The sequence below is a fragment of the Oncorhynchus masou genome, chromosome 1, assembly GCF_036934945.1.
Source record: "Oncorhynchus masou masou isolate Uvic2021 chromosome 1, UVic_Omas_1.1, whole genome shotgun sequence".
NCBI classification, from domain to species: Eukaryota; Metazoa; Chordata; class Actinopteri; order Salmoniformes; family Salmonidae; genus Oncorhynchus; species Oncorhynchus masou.
The window spans coordinates 1,220,700-1,239,100 of record NC_088212.1 but is presented as its reverse complement, the minus strand read 5'-3'; the positions used below and the strand labels follow the sequence as shown (position 1 = coordinate 1,239,100).

The following is an 18,401-nucleotide window of genomic DNA, read 5'->3' as shown; positions in this document are numbered from 1 at the left end:
CCAACAGTCAGAGTTTCTGTTGCTATGTCCCTTGCAGTCAGACATCTGTTGCTATGTCCCCTACAGTCAGAATATATGTTGCTATGTCACCTGCAGTCAGAGTATCTGTTGTTTTGTCCCCTACAGTCAGAGTGTTGCTATGTCCCCTACAGTCAGAATATCTGTTGCTATTTCCCCTACAGTCAGAGTATATGATGTTATGTCCCCTACAGTCAGAGAATCTGTTGCTATGTCAACTACCGTCAGAGTACATGTTGCTAGGTACAATCACACTCTGTTGCTCTGTCCCTTACAGTCAGAGTATTTATTAGTATGTCCCCAACGTTCAGAGTTTTGCTATGTCCCCTACAGTCAGATGATATGTTATTTTTACCCAACAGTCAGAGTTTCTGTTGCTATGTCCTCTACAGTCAGACTCTGTTGCTGGGTCTCTACAGTCAGATGATGTGTTATTTTTACCCAACAGTCAAGAGTTTCTGTTGCTATGTCCCCTGCAGTCTGATTATCATCTGTTGCTATGTACAGTCAGAGTTTATGTTGCTATGTACAGTTAGACCATGTTGCTCTGTCCCCTACAGTCACTATTTGTTGCTATGTCCCCTACAGTCTGACTTCCCCTACACTGAGAATGTCCCCAGCATTAAGATCCCCATGGACATGATGGAGCAGGAACCTTTCTTAGGTAATAAAGCATCCGCCAGTGAGTAGAGCTGTCCTGTCTAACGGATGGAAGAACCTCCTCCTCCACTTTCACTCCTACTCTGCTCTGCAGTCTCTCTCTCCCTCTCCCTCTCTCTCTCTCTCTCTCTCTCTCTCTCTCTCTCTCTGTCTCCCTCTTTCTCTCTCTCTGTCTCCCTCTCTCTCTCTCTCTGCCTTCAGAGGTTTTAGTGGGGGAGGTGTCCGTCTGTCACTTACTGGTTCTCTCTGCATGATTCTAAAGTCTCTCCCCTCTCTCTCTCTCTCTCTCTCTCTCTCTCTGTCTCCCTCTCTCTCTCTCTGCCTTCAGAGGTTTTAGTGGGGGAGGTGTCCGTCTGTCACTTACTGGTTCTCTCTGCATGACTCGAAAGTCTCTCTCCCGCTCTCTCTGTCTCTCTCTCTCTCTCTCTCTCTCTCTCTCTCTCTCTCTCTCTCTCTCTCTCTCTCTCTGTCTCCCTAATATTGGGAAAGATGCCAGAGCTAAGGATGATGTTAAAGAGTTTTAGTATAGCCAATTGGAATTTGTTGTCTGTATATTTGATCATTTCATTGAGGATACCATCAACACCACAGGCCTTTTTGGGTTGGAGGGTTTTTATTTTGTCCTGTAACTCATTCAATGTTATTGGAGAATCCAGTGGGTTCTGGTAGTCTTTAATAGTTAATTCTAAGATCTGTATTTGATCATGTATATGTTTTTGCTCTTTATTCTTTGTTATAGAGCCACAAAGATTGGAGAAGTGGTTTACCCATACATCTCCATTTTGGATAGATAATTCTTCGTGCTGTTGTTTGTTTAGTGTTTTCCAATTTTCCCAGAAGTGGTTAGAGTCTATGGATTCTTCAATTACATTGAGCTGATTTCTGACATGCTGTTCCTTCTTTTTCCGTAGTGTATTTCTGTATTGTTTTAGTGATTCACCATAGTGAAGGCGTAGACTCAGGTTTTCCGGGTCTCTATATTTTTGGTTGGACAGGTTTCTCAATTTCTTTCTTAGAATTTTGCATTCTTCATCAAACCATTTGTCATTGTTGTTAATTTTCTTCGGTTTTCTATTTGAGATTTTTAGATTTGATAGGGAAGCTGAGAGGTCGAATATATGGTTAAGATTTTCTACTGCCAAGTTTACACCTTCACTATTACAGTGGAAAGTTTTTCCAAGGAAATTGTCTAAAAGGTATTGAATTTGTTGTTGCCTAATTGTTTTTTGGTAGGTTTCCAAACTGCATTCCTTCCATCTATAGCATTTCTTAATGTTACTCAGTTCCTTTGGCTTTGATGCCTCATGATTGAGTATTGCTCTGTTTAGGTAGACTGTGATTTTGCTGTGGTCTGATAGGGGTGTCAATGGGCTGACTGTGAACGCTCTGAGAGACTCTGGGTTGAGGTCAGTGATAAAGTAGTCTACAGTACTACTGCCAAGAGATGAGCTATAGGTGTACCTACCATAGGAGTCCCCTCGAAGCCTACCATTGACTATGTACATACCCAGCGTGCGACAGAGCTGCAGGAGTTGTGACCCGTTTTTGTTGGTTATGTTGTCATAGTTGTGCCTAGGGGGCATACGGGGAGGGAATGCTGTCACCTCCAGGCAGGTGTTTGTCCCCCTGTGTGCTGAGGGTGTCAGGTTCTTGTCGTTCTGGCATTTAGGTCGCCACAGACTAGTACATGTCCCTGGGCCTGGAAATGATTGATTTCCCCTCCAGGATGGAGAAGCTGTCTTCATTAAAATATGGGGATTCTAGTGGGGGGATATAGGTAGCACACAGGAGGACATTTTTCTCTGTTAGGATAATTTCCTTTTGAATTTCTAGCCAAATGTAGAATGTTCCTGTTTTGATAAATTTAATGGAGTGAGTTAGGTCTGCTCTATACCAAATTAGCATACCCCCCGAGTCCCTTCCCTGTTTCACACCTGGTAGTTTGGTGGATGGGACTACCAGCTCTCTGTAGCCTAGAGGGCATCCAGTGGGTCTGTCTCCTCTATACCAGGTTTCTTGCAGGATGACAATGTCTGTATTACCGATTTCTTTGGTGAAGTCCGGGTTTCTGCTCTTCAGGCCAAAGGCAGATGACCTCAGGCCTTGGATATTCCAGGATGAAATAGTAAAGGCTTTTTGTTCCATAAAGTGTCCAATGTTGTTGGTCGTGGTTTGGCCTCAGGCCAGTAAGTGTGAGCAGAGCCTGCTGAGCATCTGGTACATGCCATTGGCTTGGGCGAGTGTGAGAGTGGGGGTTGGGACTGTTTACCCGCTCACTACCTGGGCGTATGTGTGGCTTCCATGTTGAGGCCCTCTTTGTGGGGTGGGGTGCATGGGGTGGGCAGGAGTGGCATAGGTCTGATCTGAGCGGGCCTAAATGGGGTGTGGGTATGGTTGACGTGGGGGGGTGTTGATTGGTCGGGGTAGGGGTGTGGATGTGTCTGGGTGTGCGGTGGTCTGGATGTAATTCCTCTTGGCGTGGGTCCTCTATGTGTAGGTCCAGGGGGGGTCCTGCAGGTCTGGGAGGGTGTCTCGCTGGTCTGGGTGGGGTGTCAATTGATCTGTTGCTCCTGTGTGAAGTGTTGGGGATACGTTTGAGAGCGATGTCCTTTAGAGTTCGGGCAAAGATGGGCACTGCTGCCTTGTAGAGGTGGACCTGGTCATAGAGGCTGTTCAAGTCCAGGGTGGAGTGGTGGGCCAGGAAAACATTTGGTTTTGAGGCACAGTCACGGGAAATACTTGCGTTTACCCGCTGTATTGTGGCAGGGTGGAAGTCTTTTCGTGGTAGCAGGGTGGAGATAACCACTTGTGCGTTGGGGAAAGTAGAAGAAGCCTTTTCAATCACTCCCTTCAGTGCTGTGGCCACTCTTTCCTGCTGTGCCCTCAGGTCGTTTGTGCCTGTGTGTATTATTATGTGGCTGGGTGAGCCTAGTTTGGCCTCAGACAGAAGGTCTAGGGCACTCTGGGTGTTTGGACACCAGAGTTTAGACACACTGTGTTTGGGAAAAAGTTTTTTTTCTTCTATATATTTCCCATTTGAGTCCATAAGTAGTACAATCTGTGTCTTGTGTTTGTCCTCAGTGGGTATGGGGGGGTTGTCAGAAGGGCTATCAGGGTGGCTGACAGGGGGGGTGCTCAGAGGGGGTGAGACTGCTGTGGTGTCGAGACTTTTGTTGGGTGCTGAGGTGGGCTGTTCTGCTGGCTTCTCTGTGGGGATGGCCACCTCTCTAGTGGGTTGTTCTCTGTCACACGCCGTCCCCCTCAACCTCTCCTCCATCCCCCTCACCCTCTCCTCCATCCCCCTCAACCTCTCCTCCACCAGCAGTCTGATACTCTCCTCTAGTGCTCTGTTCTTCTCCTCTTTCTCCTGTTGTATTTGTCTCACCACTGTCCAAAGTGCAGATATGTCTCTGTCCACCTCCAGCTCTCCTGGTCTGGTTAAGGGGCTGTTGTTGTGCTGGGCTGTTGTCTGGGTCTGTGCTGACTGAAGTGTAATCACCTGCTGTTCCAGCTCCACCTGCCTTATCTCCAGCTGGGTGAATTTGTCCTTCATTTCAATGAGGGAGTGGTAATCTGTGCTGGGAGGTTGACTCTCCTCTGGGGGGTGCTCGTCTGTGGGGTTACATTTACATTTACATTTAAGTCATTTAGCAGACGCTCTTATCCAGAGCGACTTACAAATTGGTGAATTCACCTTCTGACATCCAGTGGAACAGCCACTTTACAATAGTGCATCTAAATCATTTAAGGGGGGTGAGAAGGATTACTTTATCCTATCCTAGGTATTCCTTGAAGAGGTGGGGTTTCAGGTGTCTCCGGAAGGTGGTGATTGACTCCGCTGTCCTGGCGTCGTGAGGGAGTTTGTTCCACCATTGGGGGGCCAGAGCAGCGAACAGTTTTGACTGGGCTGAGCGGGAACTGTACTTCCTCAGTGGTAGGGAGGCGAGCAGGCCAGAGGTGGATGAACGCAGTGCCCTTGTTTGGGTGTAGGGCCTGATCAGAGCCTGGAGGTACTGCGGTGCCGTTCCCCTCACAGCTCCGTAGGCAAGCACCATGGTCTTGTAGCGGATGCGAGCTTCAACTGGAAGCCAGTGGAGAGAGCGGAGGAGCGGGGTGACGTGAGAGAACTTGGGAAGGTTGAACACCAGACGGGCTGCGGCGTTCTGGATGAGTTGTAGGGGTTTAATGGCACAGGCAGGGAGCCCAGCCAACAGCGAGTTGCAGTAATCCAGACGGGAGATGACAAGTGCCTGGATTAGGACCTGCGCCGCTTCCTGTGTGAGGCAGGGTCGTACTCTGCGGATGTTGTAGAGCATGAACCTACAGGAACGGGCCACCGCCTTGATGTTAGTTGAGAACGACAGGGTGTTGTCCAGGATCACGCCAAGGTTCTTAGCGCTCTGGGAGGAGGACACAATGGAGTTGTCAACCATGATGGCGAGATCATGGAACGGGCAGTCCTTCCCCGGGAGGAAGAGCAGCTCCGTCTTGCCGAGGTTCAGCTTGAGGTGGTGATCCGTCATCCACACTGATATGTCTGCCAGACATGCAGAGATGCGATTCGCCACCTGGTCATCAGAAGGGGGAAAGGAGAAGATTAATTGTGTGTCGTCTGCATAGCAATGATAGGAGAGACCATGTGAGGTTATGACAGAGCCAAGTGACTTGGTGTATAGCGAGAATAGGAGAGGGCCTAGAACAGAGCCCTGGGGGACACCAGTGGTGAGAGCGCGTGGCGAGGAGACAGATTCTCGCCACGCCACCTGGTAGGAGCGACCGGTCAGGTAGGACGCAATCCAAGCGTGGGCCGCGCCGGAGATGCCAAACTCGGAGAGGGTGGAGAGGAGGATCTGATGGTTCACAGTATCGAAGGCAGCCGATAGGTCTAGAAGGATGAGAGCAGAGGAGAGAGAGTTAGCTTTAGCAGTGCGGAGCGCCTCCGTGATACAGAGAAGAGCAGTCTCAGTTGAATGACTAGTCTTGAAACCTGACTGATTTGGATCAAGAAGGTCATAGTGAAGAGGTCTGGTCTGACTCGCTCGGTGTGGGGGTATTTTTATCAAGGGAGAGCTTCTCCTGCTGGGCTAATTCTTTGATTAGGTGAAAGTCCAGCTGAAACTGTTTGGGGTTACTCTGTACCATCACTGTTCCGGACTTATAGATATTAATATTACTTGACTCAGAGTCCTCGTTATCAAGTATTTTGAGTTTCCACCCCTCGTTAACCCCCCCTCTCCTACCAAAGGGGTAGTGTGCTAATATAGCACTGTGCCATGCCAGGGGATGGTTTGTGTGGAAGATAAGGTTGCTGATGTTCCCATTTTTGTAATAGTCAGCAAAAAGTGTCTCTTGATTTTCCATAAGGAGCTTCATTTTATAATCTTTTCTTGACTTATCATTCTTCACATGCAAAGGGTACTGTATTTTAATTACCTCTGAAAAGCGGGAGGGAGCTTCTAAGGCCTCTCCATTTGGTTGGGGTAGACTGTGTGACTCTCCTGCCATTGTTGGGCTAATGGGCTTTGACACCTCTCACTTGACACGTCAGTGCTAGTTGAAGCTGTATCAAGCTTGGCAGAATTATGTTAGAATTCAGTCCTTATAAAGTAATGTTGTGTATTTTTCTTCTTGGCTTTTGGCTTTTAAAATTTAGTTTCGGACTAAGCATTACTCACTCAGTTCCAGGTTGGATGGGGTTTTCAGGTTTCTGTTGTTTTCCAGAGAATTTGCTGTATAGAGAAATAAACCTTGGTAGTTGTGAACCTTCCAGGTGATTCCGTAATTCCGTCCAAAATCAGGTTGTAGGTTTTAAGTTTTGATTTGAAATGGGGGTTATGTTGTAGATGGTAGAATCCAGTATGTGTTCCAGACAAAAAATCCCGGTTTATCTAACTCCTAATCTATCTTTTTTAAAGAAAATGCTGAAAAATGCAGGAGCTCATCTGATCATGACCTCTCTCTCTCTGTCTCGCTCTCTCTCTCTCTCTGTCTCTCTGTGTCTCTCTCTGTCTCTCTCTGTCTCTCTGTGTCTCTCTCTGTCTCTCTGTGTCTCTCTCTCTGTCTCTGTCTCTCTCTCTCTCTCTCTCTCTCTGTCTCTCTCTCTGTCTCTCTCTCTGTCTCTCTGTCTCTCTCTCTGTCTCTCTGTCTCTCACTCTCTCTCTCTCTCTCTCTCTCTCTCTCTCTCTCTGTCTCCCTCTCTCTCTCTCTCTCTCTCTCTCCCTCTCTCTCTCTCTGTCTCTCTCTCTCTCTCTCTGTCTCCCTCTCTCTCTCTGCCTTCAGAGGTTTTAGTGGGGGAGGTGTCCGTCTGTCACTTACTGGTTCTCTCTGCATGACTCGAAAGTCTCTCTCTCTCTCTCTATCTCTCCCTCTCTCTCTCTGCCTTCAGAGGTTTTAGTGGGGGAGGTGTCCGTCTGTCACTTACTGGTTCTCTCTGCATGACTCGAAAGTCTCTCTCTCTCTCTCTCTCTCTCTCTCTCTGTCTCCCTCTCTCTCTCTGTCTCCCTCTCTCTCTCTCTCTGTCTCCCTCTCTCTCTCTCTGCCTTCAGAGGTTTTAGTGGGGGAGGTGTCCGTCTGTCACTTACTGGTTCTCTCTGTATGACTCTAAATTCTCTCTCTCTCTCTGTTGTCCCCCCTCCCTCTCTCTCTTTCTCACTCTCTCTCAATTCAATTCAATTCAATTCAAGGGGCTTTATTGGCATGGGAAACATGTGTTCACATTGCCAAAGCAAGTGAGGTAAATAATATATAAAAGTGAAACAAACAATAAAAATTAACAGTAAACATTACACATACAGATGTTTCAAAACAATAAAGACATTACAAATGTCATATTATATATATATATACTGTGTTGCAACGATGTACAAATGGTTAAGGGTACGCAAGGGAAAATAAATAAGCATAAATATGGGTTGTATTTACAATGGTGTTTGTTCTTCACTGGTTGCCCTTTTCTTGTGGCAACAGGTAACAAATCTTGCTGCTGTGATGGAACACTGTGGTATTTCATCCAGTAGATATGGGAATTTATCAAAATTGGGTTTGTTTTTTGAATTCTTTATGGATCCGTGTAATCTGAGGGAAATATGTGTCTCTAATATGGTCGTACATTGGACAGGAGGTTAGGAAGTGCAGCTCAGTTTCCACCTCATTTTGTGTCTTCTCTTGAGAGCCAGGTCTGACTACGGCGGCCTTTCTCAATGGCAAGGCTATGCTCACTGAGTCTGTACATAGTCAAAGCTTTCCTTAAGTTTGGGTCAGTCACAGTGGTCAGGTATTCTGCCACTGTGTACTCTCTGTTTAGGGCCAAATAGCATTCTAGTTTGCTCAGTTTTTTGTTAATTCTTTCCAATGTGTCAAATAATTATCTTTTTTGTTTTCTAATGATTTGGTTGGGTCTACTCTCTCTCTCCCTCTCTCTCAATTCAATTCAATTTAAATTCAATGGGCTTTATTGGAATGGGAAACTTATGTTTACATTGCCAAAGCAAGTGAAATAGATAATAAACAAACGTGAAGGTAAAAAAAAAAAGTTCATTACATACAAAAGATCCAAAAGAATAAAGACAGTTCAAATGTCATATTATATATATATATATATATACAGTGTTGTAACGATGTACAAATGGTTAAAGTACAAAAGGGAAAATCTATAAACATAAATATGAGTTGTAATTACAGAGGTGTTTGTTCTTCACTGGTTGCCCTTTTCTTGAGGCAAATCACAAATCACAAATCTTGCTGCTGGGATTTCACACTGCTGTCACGTTCTGAACTGAGTTCCTTTGTTTTTGTTTTAGTATGGTCAGGGCGTGAGTTGAGGTGGGCAGTCTATGTTTGTTTTTTCTATGTTGGTTTTTGAGTTCGGCCTAGTATGGTTCTCAATCATAGGTAGATGTCAATTGTTGTCCCTGATTGAGAATCTTACTTAGGTAGCCTGGGTTTCAGTTTTGGGTTGTGGGTGTTTGTCTTCCGTGTCAGTGTTTCGTTCATTTCACGTTTATTGTTTTGTATTTTTTAGTGTTCAGTTTATGTTTTAAAATAAACATTATGGACACTTAACACGCTGCGTTTTGGTCCGATCCTTCTCGCTTCTCCTCCTCAGAAGAGGAGGATGAGGTTCATTACAACTGTGGTATTTCACCCAATAAATATGGGAGTTCATCAAAAATAGATTTTTTTCTCATTCTTTGTGTCTTTCTAATCTGAGGGCAATATGTGTCTCTAATATGGTCATACATTTGTCAGGAAGTTAGGAAGTGCAGCTCAGTTTCTCCATCATTGTGTGGGCAGTGTGCACATAGCCTGTCTTCTCTTGAGAGCCAGATCTGACTACGGCAGCCTTTCACAATAATAAGGCTATGCTCACTGTCTGTACATAGTCAAAGCTTTCCTTAATTTTTGGTCAGTCATAGTGGTCAGGTATTCTGCCACTGTGTACTCTGTCTAAGGCCAAATAGCATTCTAGTTTGCTGTTTTTTATTGTTAATTCTTTCCAATGTGTATTTATCTTTCTGTTTTTTCATGACTTGGTTGGGTCTAATTGTGTTGCTGTCCTGGGGCTCTGTGGCGTCTGTTTGTGAACAGAGCCCAGGACCAGCTTGCTTAGGGGACTCTTCTCCAGGTTAATCTCTCTATAGGTGATGGCTTTGTTGGAAGGTTTGGGAATCGCTTCCTTTTAGGTGGTTGTAGAATTTAACGGCTCTTTTCTGGATTTTGATAATTAGTGGGTATCGCCCTAATTCTGCTCTTCATGCATTATTTCTTGTTTTACGTTTTAAACCGAGGATATTTTTGCAGAATGCTTTCATTTGGTGTTTGTCCCATTTTGTGAATTTTTGGTTGGTGAGCAGATCCCAGTCCTCACAACTATAAAGGGCAATGGGTTCTATAACTGATTCAAGTATTTTTAGCCAGATCCCAGTTGGTATGTCGAATGATATGTTCCTTTTGATGGCATAGAAGGCCCTTCTTGCCTTCCCTTCTTGATTGGGGACAGAAGCACCAGATCATCAGCAAACAGTAGACATTTTACTTTGGATTCTAGTCAGGTGAGGCCAGGTGCTGCAGACTGTTCTAGTGCCCTTGCCAATTCATTGATTTATACAGTATCTTGAAGAGGGTGGGGCTCAAGCTGCACACTGTGAGGCACGCAATTAATATTGTCTTTTTTTAAACTATTTTCTACATTGTAGAATAATAGTGAAGACATCACAACTATAAAATAACACCTGTCTCCCACGTGCCCCGTATTCTGTAGTACAGACATGGCCTGCTTTCCCTTATGTAAGGAATTAGGCACTTTCTCATGTTTACTATAGTATGTATTGTAGACTGCCCATTAGCCTAATAAACAAATAAACACATTTCGTTAATAAAATAAAAAATACTCTTTCAATATGCAGATGTTGATTTAGTTATGGATCCATAATGAATTACTATGGGAATAAATATCACTGATTTACAGAAATATTGGAACAAAGTTGTCTAATGAAGGCAAACAATTCAGAATCGTCCAATCCTGTAGCCTACTCCCGACCGTCACGTTGTACAGCGCCATATTTTCCATTCTATCCTAATGGAAACCCTGAGGGTTTTGTTTTTCATTTTTCTCTGAATAGAAACACCATAATATTAATCAAATTATTTAAGCCAAATTTCTTAAAATCAATCCCATATACTATGTTATTGCAAAAAAAGGTTTTAAATTCTCTGGTAATGACAATACAGAATACTGTCAAATGCTTCTCAAAGATGCCCTCTGGTGGTCCAACGAGCAATAACGTGCAGTAACTGGCTGACAATTATATGACATGCCACAGAATTCTGCAGTAGCATGCAAGGTGTGCCACAGTATGACACAACTTTTAAAGGAGGAACCACTGTAGATGTGTGGTACTAGAGTAGTGGCCTAAGGGCACACACTTAATGTGTTGTGAAATCTGTTGTGAAATGTAATGTTTTTATTTATTTGTAACTGCCTTAATTTTGTTGAACCCCAGGAAGAGTAGCTGCTGTCCTGGCAGGAACTAATGGGGACCCATAATAAAAAATTAAAAAATACAAATATATTACCGTAACCTTTATTTCACTATTTTGGGCTCTCAAGTGGTGCAGCAGTCTAAGGCACTGCATCTCAGTGCAAGAGGCATTTTTTTAACCTTTATTTTTAACTAGGCAAGTCAGTTAAGAACAAATTCTTATTTTCAATGACGGCCTAGGAACAGTGGGTTAACTGCCTGTTCAGGGGCAGAACAGATTTTTACCTTGTCAGCTTGGGGATTTGAACTTGCAACCTTTCGGTTTCTAGTTCATTGCTCTAACCACTAGGCTACCCTGCCACCCCCGGTTTGATTCCAGACTGTATCACATCCGGCTGTGATTGTCCCATAGGGCGGAGCAGAATTGGCCCAGCGTCGTCCTGGTCTGGCCGGGGTAGACCGTCATTGTAAATAAGAAGTTGTTCTTAACTGACTTGCCTAGTTAAATAAAGGTTAAATTATATATATATTTTTTAAATAGGGAAGCTGGTTGAGAGAATGCCAAGAGTGTGCAAAGCTGTCATCAATGCAAAGGGTGGCTACTTTGAAGAATCAAAAGTATAAAAGATATTGTGATTTGTTTAACACTTTTTTGGTTACTACATGATTCCTTATGTGTTATTTCATAGGTGTGATGTCTTCACTATCATTCTACAATGTAGAAAATAGTACAAATAAAGAAAATCCCTTGAATGACAAGTACTGTATATACTATATTCTAGTCAAGTCTTTAACATGCTATATATAGTAAATACTTTTCTATTCATACCATTCATATACATACAGTGGGGAGAACAAGTATTTGATAACCTGCAAAATCTGCAGTGTTTCCTACTCACAAAGCATTTAGAGGTCTGTAATTTTTTATCATAGGTACACTTCAACTGTGAGAGACAGAATTGGAGAAAAAAAATCCAGAAAATCACATTGTATGATTTTTCAGTAATTAATTGGCATTTTATTGCATTACATACGTATTTGATACATCAGAAAAGCAGAACTTAATATTTGGTACAGAAACCTTTGTTTGCAATTACAGAAATCATATGTTTCCTCTAGTTCTTGACCAGGTTTGCACACACTGCAGCAGGGATTTTGGCACACTCCTCCATACAGACTTTCTCCAGATCCTTCAGGTTTCGGGGCTGTCACTGGGCAATATGGACTTTCAGCTCCCTCCAAAGATGTTCTATTAGGTTCAGGTCTGGAGACTGGCTAGCCCACTCCTGGACCTTAAGATGCTTCTTACGGAGCCACTCTTTAGTTGCCCTGGCGGTGTGTTTCGGGTCATTGTCATGCTGGAAGACCCAGCCATGACCCATCTTCAATGCTCTTACTGAGGGAAGGAGGTTGTTGGCCAAGATCTCGCGATACATGGCCTCATCCATCCTCCCCTCAAAACGGTGCAGTCGTCCTGTCCCTTTTGCAGAAAAGCATCCCCAAAGAATGATGTTTCCACCTCCATGCTTCACGGTTGGGATGGTGTTCTTGGGGTTGTACTCATCCTTCTTCTTTCTCCAAACACGGCGAGTGGAGTTTAGACCAAAAAGCTCTATTTTTGTCTCATCAGCCCACATGACCTTCTCCCATTCCTCCACTGGATCATCCAGCTGGTGATTGGTTAACGTCAGATGGGCCTGGACATGCGCTGGCTTGAGCAGGGGGACCTTGCGTGCCCTGCAGGAGTTTAATCCATGACGGCGTAGTGTGTTACTAATGGATTTCTTTGAGACTGTGGTCCCAGCTCTCTTCAGGTCATTGACCAGGTCCTGCCGTGTAGTTCTGGGCTGATCCCTCACCTTCCTCATGATCATTGATGCCCCACGAGTTGAGATCTTGCATGGAGCCCCAGACCGAGGGTGATTGACCGTCATGTTGAACTTCTTTCATCTTCTAATAATTGCGCAAACAGTTGTTGCATTCTCACCAAGCTGCTTGCATATTGTCCTGTAGCCCATCTAAGCCTTGTGCAGGTCTACAATTTTATTCCTGATGTCCTTACACCCTCTCTGGTCTTGGCCATTGTGGAGAGGTTGGAGTCTGCTTGATTGAGTGTGTGGACAGGTGTCTTTCATACAGGTAACGCGTTCAAACAGGTGCAGTTAATACAGGTAATGAGTGGAGAACAGGAGGGGTCGTTAAAGAAAATAGGTCTGTGAGAGACAGAATTCTTACTGTTTGGTAGGTGATCAAATACATATGTCATGCAATAAAATGCTAATTAATTACTTAAAAATCATACAATGTGATTTTCTGGATTTTTGTTTTAGATTCCGTCTCTCACAGTTGAAGTGTACAGATGAGAACAATTACAGACCTCTACATGCTTTGCAAGTAGGGAACCCTGCAAAATCGGCAGTGTATCAAACACTTGTTCTCCCCAATGTATATTTTCATATTCGGGACTCTGACATTGCTCATTTCTTATTTCCTTAAATGTTTTGGATTTGTGTATGTTGTTAGGTATTACTGCCCTGTTGGAGCTAGAAACACAAGCATATTGTTAGGTATTACTGTACTGTTGGAGCTAGAGCACAAGCATATTGTTAGGTATTACTGTTCTGTTGGAGCTAGAAACACAGAAGCATATTGCTAGGTATTACTGTTGGAGCTAGAAACACAGAAACTTATTGCTAGGTATTACTGTTGGAGCTAGAAACACAAGCATATTGCTAGGTATTACTGTTGGAGCTAGAAACACAGAAGCATATTGCTAGGTATTACTGTACTGTTGGAGCTAGAAACACAGAAGCATATTGCTAGGTATTACTGTTGGAGCTCGAAACACAGAAGCATGTTGCTAGGAATTACTGTTGGAGCTAGAAATACAGAAGCATATTGTCAGGTATTACTGTTGGAGCTAGAAATACAGAAGCATATTGCTAGGTATTACTGTACCGTTGGAGCTAGAAATAAAGAAGCATATTGTTAGGTATTACTGAACTGTTGGAGCTAGAAATACAGAAGCATATTTCCCGGTATTACTGTTGGAGCAAGAGACACAGAAGCATATTGCTAGGTAATACTGTTGGAGCTAGAAACACGGAAGCATATTGCTAGGTATTACTGTTGGAGCTAGAAACACAGAAGCATATTGCTAGGTATTACTGTACTGTTGGAGCTAGAAACACAAGCATATTGCTAGGTATTACTGTGCTGTTGGAGCTAGAAACACAGAAGCATATTTCTAGGTATCAATGTTGGAGCTAGAAACACAAGCATATTGCTAGGTATTACTGTTGGAGCTAGAAACACAAACATATTGTTAGGTATTACTGTTGGAGCTATTAACACAAGCATATTGTTAGGTATTACTGTTGGAGCTAGAAACACAAGCATTTTGCTTGGTATTACTGTTGGAGCTATTAACACAAGCATATTGCTAGGTATTACTGTTGGAGCTAGAAACACAGAGGCATATTGCTAGATATTACTGTTGGAGCTAGAAACACAAGCATATTGCTAGGTATTACTGTACTGTTGGAGCTGGAAAAACAAGCATATTGCTAGGTATTACTGTACTGTTGGAGCTAGAAACACAAGCATATTGTTACGTATTACATTTACATTACATTTAAGTCATTTAGCAGACGCTCTTATCCAGAGCGACTTACAAATTGTATTACTGTTGGAGCTAGAAACAAAAGCATATTGTTAGGTATTACTGTACTGTTGGAGCTGGAAACACAGAAGCATATTGCTCGGTATTACTGTTGGTGCTCGAAACACAGAAGCATATTGCTAGGTATTACTGTTGGAGCTAGAAACACAGAAGCATATTGCTAGGTATTACTGTACTGTTGGAGCTAGAAACACAAGCATATTGCTAGGTATTACTGTGCTGTTGGAGCTAGAAACACAGAAGCATATTTCTAGGTATCAATGTTGGAGCTAGAAACACAAGCATATTGCTAGGTATTACTGTTGGAGCTAGAGACACAAACATATTGTTAGGTATTACTGTTGGAGCTATTAACACAAGCATATTGTTAGGTATTACTGTTGGAGCTAGAAACACAGAAGCATATTGCTAGGTATTACTGTTGGAGCTCGAAACACAGAAGCATATTGCTAGGTATTACAGTACTGTTTGAGCTAGAACCACACAGAAGCATATTGTTAGGTATTACTGTACTGTTGGAGCGAGAAACACAGAAGCATTTTGCTCGGTATTACTGTTGGAGCTCGAAATACAGAAGCATATTGCTAGGTATTACTGTACTGTTGGAGCTAGAAATAAAGAAGCATATTGCTAGGTATTACTGTACTGTTGGAGCGAGAAACACAGAAGCATTTTGCTCGGTATTACTGTTGGAGCTCGAAATACAGAAGCATATTGCTAGGTATTACTGTACTGTTGGAGCTCGAAATACAGAAGCATATTGCTAGGTTTTACTGTACTGTTGGAGCAAGAAACACAGAAGCATATTGCTAGGTAATACTGTTGGAGCTAGAAACACAGAAGCATATTGCTAGGTATTACTGTACTGTTGGAGCTAGAACCACACAGAAGCATATTGCTAAGTATTACTGTACTGTTGGAGCTAGAAATAAAGAAGCATATTGCTAGGTATTACTGAACTGTTGGAGCTAGAAATACAGAAGCATATTTCCCGATATTACTGTTGGAGCAAGAGACACAGAAGCATATTGCTAGGTAATACTGTTGGAGCTAGAAACACAGAAGCATATTGCCAGGTAATTACTGTTGGAGCTAGAAACACAGAAGCATATTGCTAGATATTACTGTTGGAGCTAGAAACACAAGCATATTGCTAGGTATTACTGTACTGTTGGAGCTGGAAAAACAAGCATATTGCTAGGTATTACTGTACTGTTGGAGCTAGAAACACAAGCATATTGTTACGTATTACATTTACATTACATTTAAGTCATTTAGCAGACGCTCTTATCCAGAGCGACTTACAAATTGTATTACTGTTGGAGCTAGAAACAAAAGCATATTGTTAGGTATTACTGTACTGTTGGAGCTGGAAACACAGAAGCATATTGCTCGGTATTACTGTTGGTGCTCGAAACACAAAAGCATATTGTTAGGTATTACTGTACTGTTGGAGCTAGAAACACAAGCATATTGCTAGGTATTACTGTGCTGTTGGAGCTAGAAACACAGAAGCATATTTCTAGGTATCAATGTTGGAGCTAGAAACACAAGCATATTGCTAGGTATTACTGTTGGAGCTAGAGACACAAACATATTGTTAGGTATTACTGTTGGAGCTATAAACACAAGCATATTGCTAGGTATTACTGTACTGTTGGAGCTAGAACCACACAGAAGCATATTGTTAGGTATTACTGTACTGTTGGCGCGAGAAACACAGAAGCATTTTGCTCGGTATTACTGTTGGAGCTCGAAATACAGAAGCATATTGCTAGGTATTACTGTACTGTTGGAGCTAGAAATAAAGAAGCATATTGCTAGGTATTACTGAACTGTTGGAGCTAGAAATACAGAAGCATATTTCCCGGTATTACTGTTGGAGCAAGAGACACAGAAGCATATTGCTAGGTAATACTGTTGGAGCTAGAAACACATAAGCATATTGCTAGGTATTACTGAACTGTTGGAGCTAGAAATACAGAAGCATATTTCCCGGTATTACTGTTGGAGCTAGAAACACAGAAGCATATTGCCAGGTATTACTGTTGGAGCTAGAAACACAGAAGCATATTGCTAGATATTACTGTTGGAGCTAGAAACACAAGCATATTGCTAGGTATTACTGTACTGTTGGAGCTGGAAAAACAAGCATATTGCTAGGTATTACTGTACTGTTGGAGCTAGAAACACAAGCATATTGTTACGTATTACATTTACATTACATTTAAGTCATTTAGCAGACGCTCTTATCCAGAGCGACTTACAAATTGTATTACTGTTGGAGCTAGAAACAAAAGCATATTGTTAGGTATTACTGTACTGTTGGAGCTGGAAACACAGAAGCATATTGCTCGGTATTACTGTTGGTGCTCGAAACACAAAAGCATATTGTTAGGTATTACTGTACTGTTGGAGCTAGAAACACAAGCATATTGCTAGGTATTACTGTGCTGTTGGAGCTAGAAACACAGAAGCATATTTCTAGGTATCAATGTTGGAGCTAGAAACACAAGCATATTGCTAGGTATTACTGTTGGAGCTAGAGACACAAACATATTGTTAGGTATTACTGTTGGAGCTATAAACACAAGCATATTGCTAGGTATTACTGTACTGTTGGAGCTAGAACCACACAGAAGCATATTGTTAGGTATTACTGTACTGTTGGCGCGAGAAACACAGAAGCATTTTGCTCGGTATTACTGTTGGAGCTCGAAATACAGAAGCATATTGCTAGGTATTACTGTACTGTTGGAGCTAGAAATAAAGAAGCATATTGCTAGGTATTACTGAACTGTTGGAGCTAGAAATACAGAAGCATATTTCCCGGTATTACTGTTGGAGCAAGAGACACAGAAGCATATTGCTAGGTAATACTGTTGGAGCTAGAAACACATAAGCATATTGCTAGGTATTACTGTTGGAGCTAGAAACAAAAGCATATTGTTAGGTATTACTGTACTGTTGGACCTGGAAACAGAGAAGCATATTGTTAGGTATTACCGTAATGTTGGAGCGAGAAACACAGAAGCATATTGCTCGGTATTACTGTTGGAGCTCGAAACACAGAAGCATGTTGCTAGGTATTACTGTTGGAGCTAGAAATACAGAAGCATATTGTCAGGTATTACTGTTGGAGCTAGAAACACAAGCATATTGCTAGGTATTACTGTACTGTTGGAGCTAGAAACACAAGCATATTGTTAGGTATTACTGTACTGTTGGAGCTAGAAACACAAGCATATTGTTAGGTATTACTGTACTGTTGGAGCTAGAACCACACAGAAGCATATTGTTAGGTATTACTGTACTGTTGGAGCGATAAACACAGAAGCATATTGCTCGGTATTACTGTTGGAGCTCGAAACACAGAAGCATGTTGCTAGGTATTACTGTTGGAGCTAGAAATACAGAAGCATATTGCTAGGTATTACTGTACCGTTGGAGCTAGAAATAAAGAAGCATATTTCCCGGTATTACTGTTGGAGCAAGAGACAGAAGCATATTGCTAGGTAATACTGTTGGAGCTAGAAACACAGAAGCATATTGCTAGGTATTACTGTTTGAGCTAGAAACACAGAAGCATATTGCTAGCTATTACTGTACTGTTGGAGCTAGAAACACAAGCATATTGCTAGGTATTACTGTGCTGTTGGAGCTAGAAACACAGAAGCATATTTCTAGGTATTACTGTTGGAGCTATTAACACAAGCATATTGTTAGGTATTACTGTTGGAGCTAGAAACACAAGCATATTGCTAGGTATTACTGTTGGAGCTAGAAACACAGAAGCATATTGTTAGGTATTACTGTTGGAGCTATTAACACAAGCATATTGCTAGGTATTACTGTTGGAGCTTGAAACACAGAAGCATATTGTTAGGTATTACTGTTGGAGCTAGAAACACAAGCATATTGCTAGGTATTACTGTACTGTTGGATCTAGAAACACAAAAGCATATTGTTAGGTTTTACTGTACTGTTGGTGCTAGAAACACAGAAGCATATTTCTAGGTATCAATGTTGGAGCTAGAAACACAAGCATATTGCTAGGTATT

The 18,401-nt window shown here is 42.5% G+C and overlaps 1 protein-coding gene across 5 annotated transcripts in view; it reads left to right on the top strand.

Annotated features, from left to right (window-relative positions):
* Positions 1 to 18,401, top strand: part of slc4a4a (solute carrier family 4 member 4a) — a 423,147-nt gene that overhangs the window by 390,637 nt on the left and 14,109 nt on the right. For 2 of the 5 annotated variants that reach the window (XM_064927513.1, XM_064927439.1), the window contains one exon: positions 607 to 700. The exons of 2 other annotated variants lie outside the window; for them this stretch is intronic. In XM_064927513.1, the coding sequence (XP_064783585.1) occupies positions 607 to 700 (94 nt within the window). The remainder of the gene's footprint in view (positions 1 to 606; positions 701 to 18,401) is intronic. One more of the 5 variants, XM_064927597.1, reaches the window with a different exon arrangement.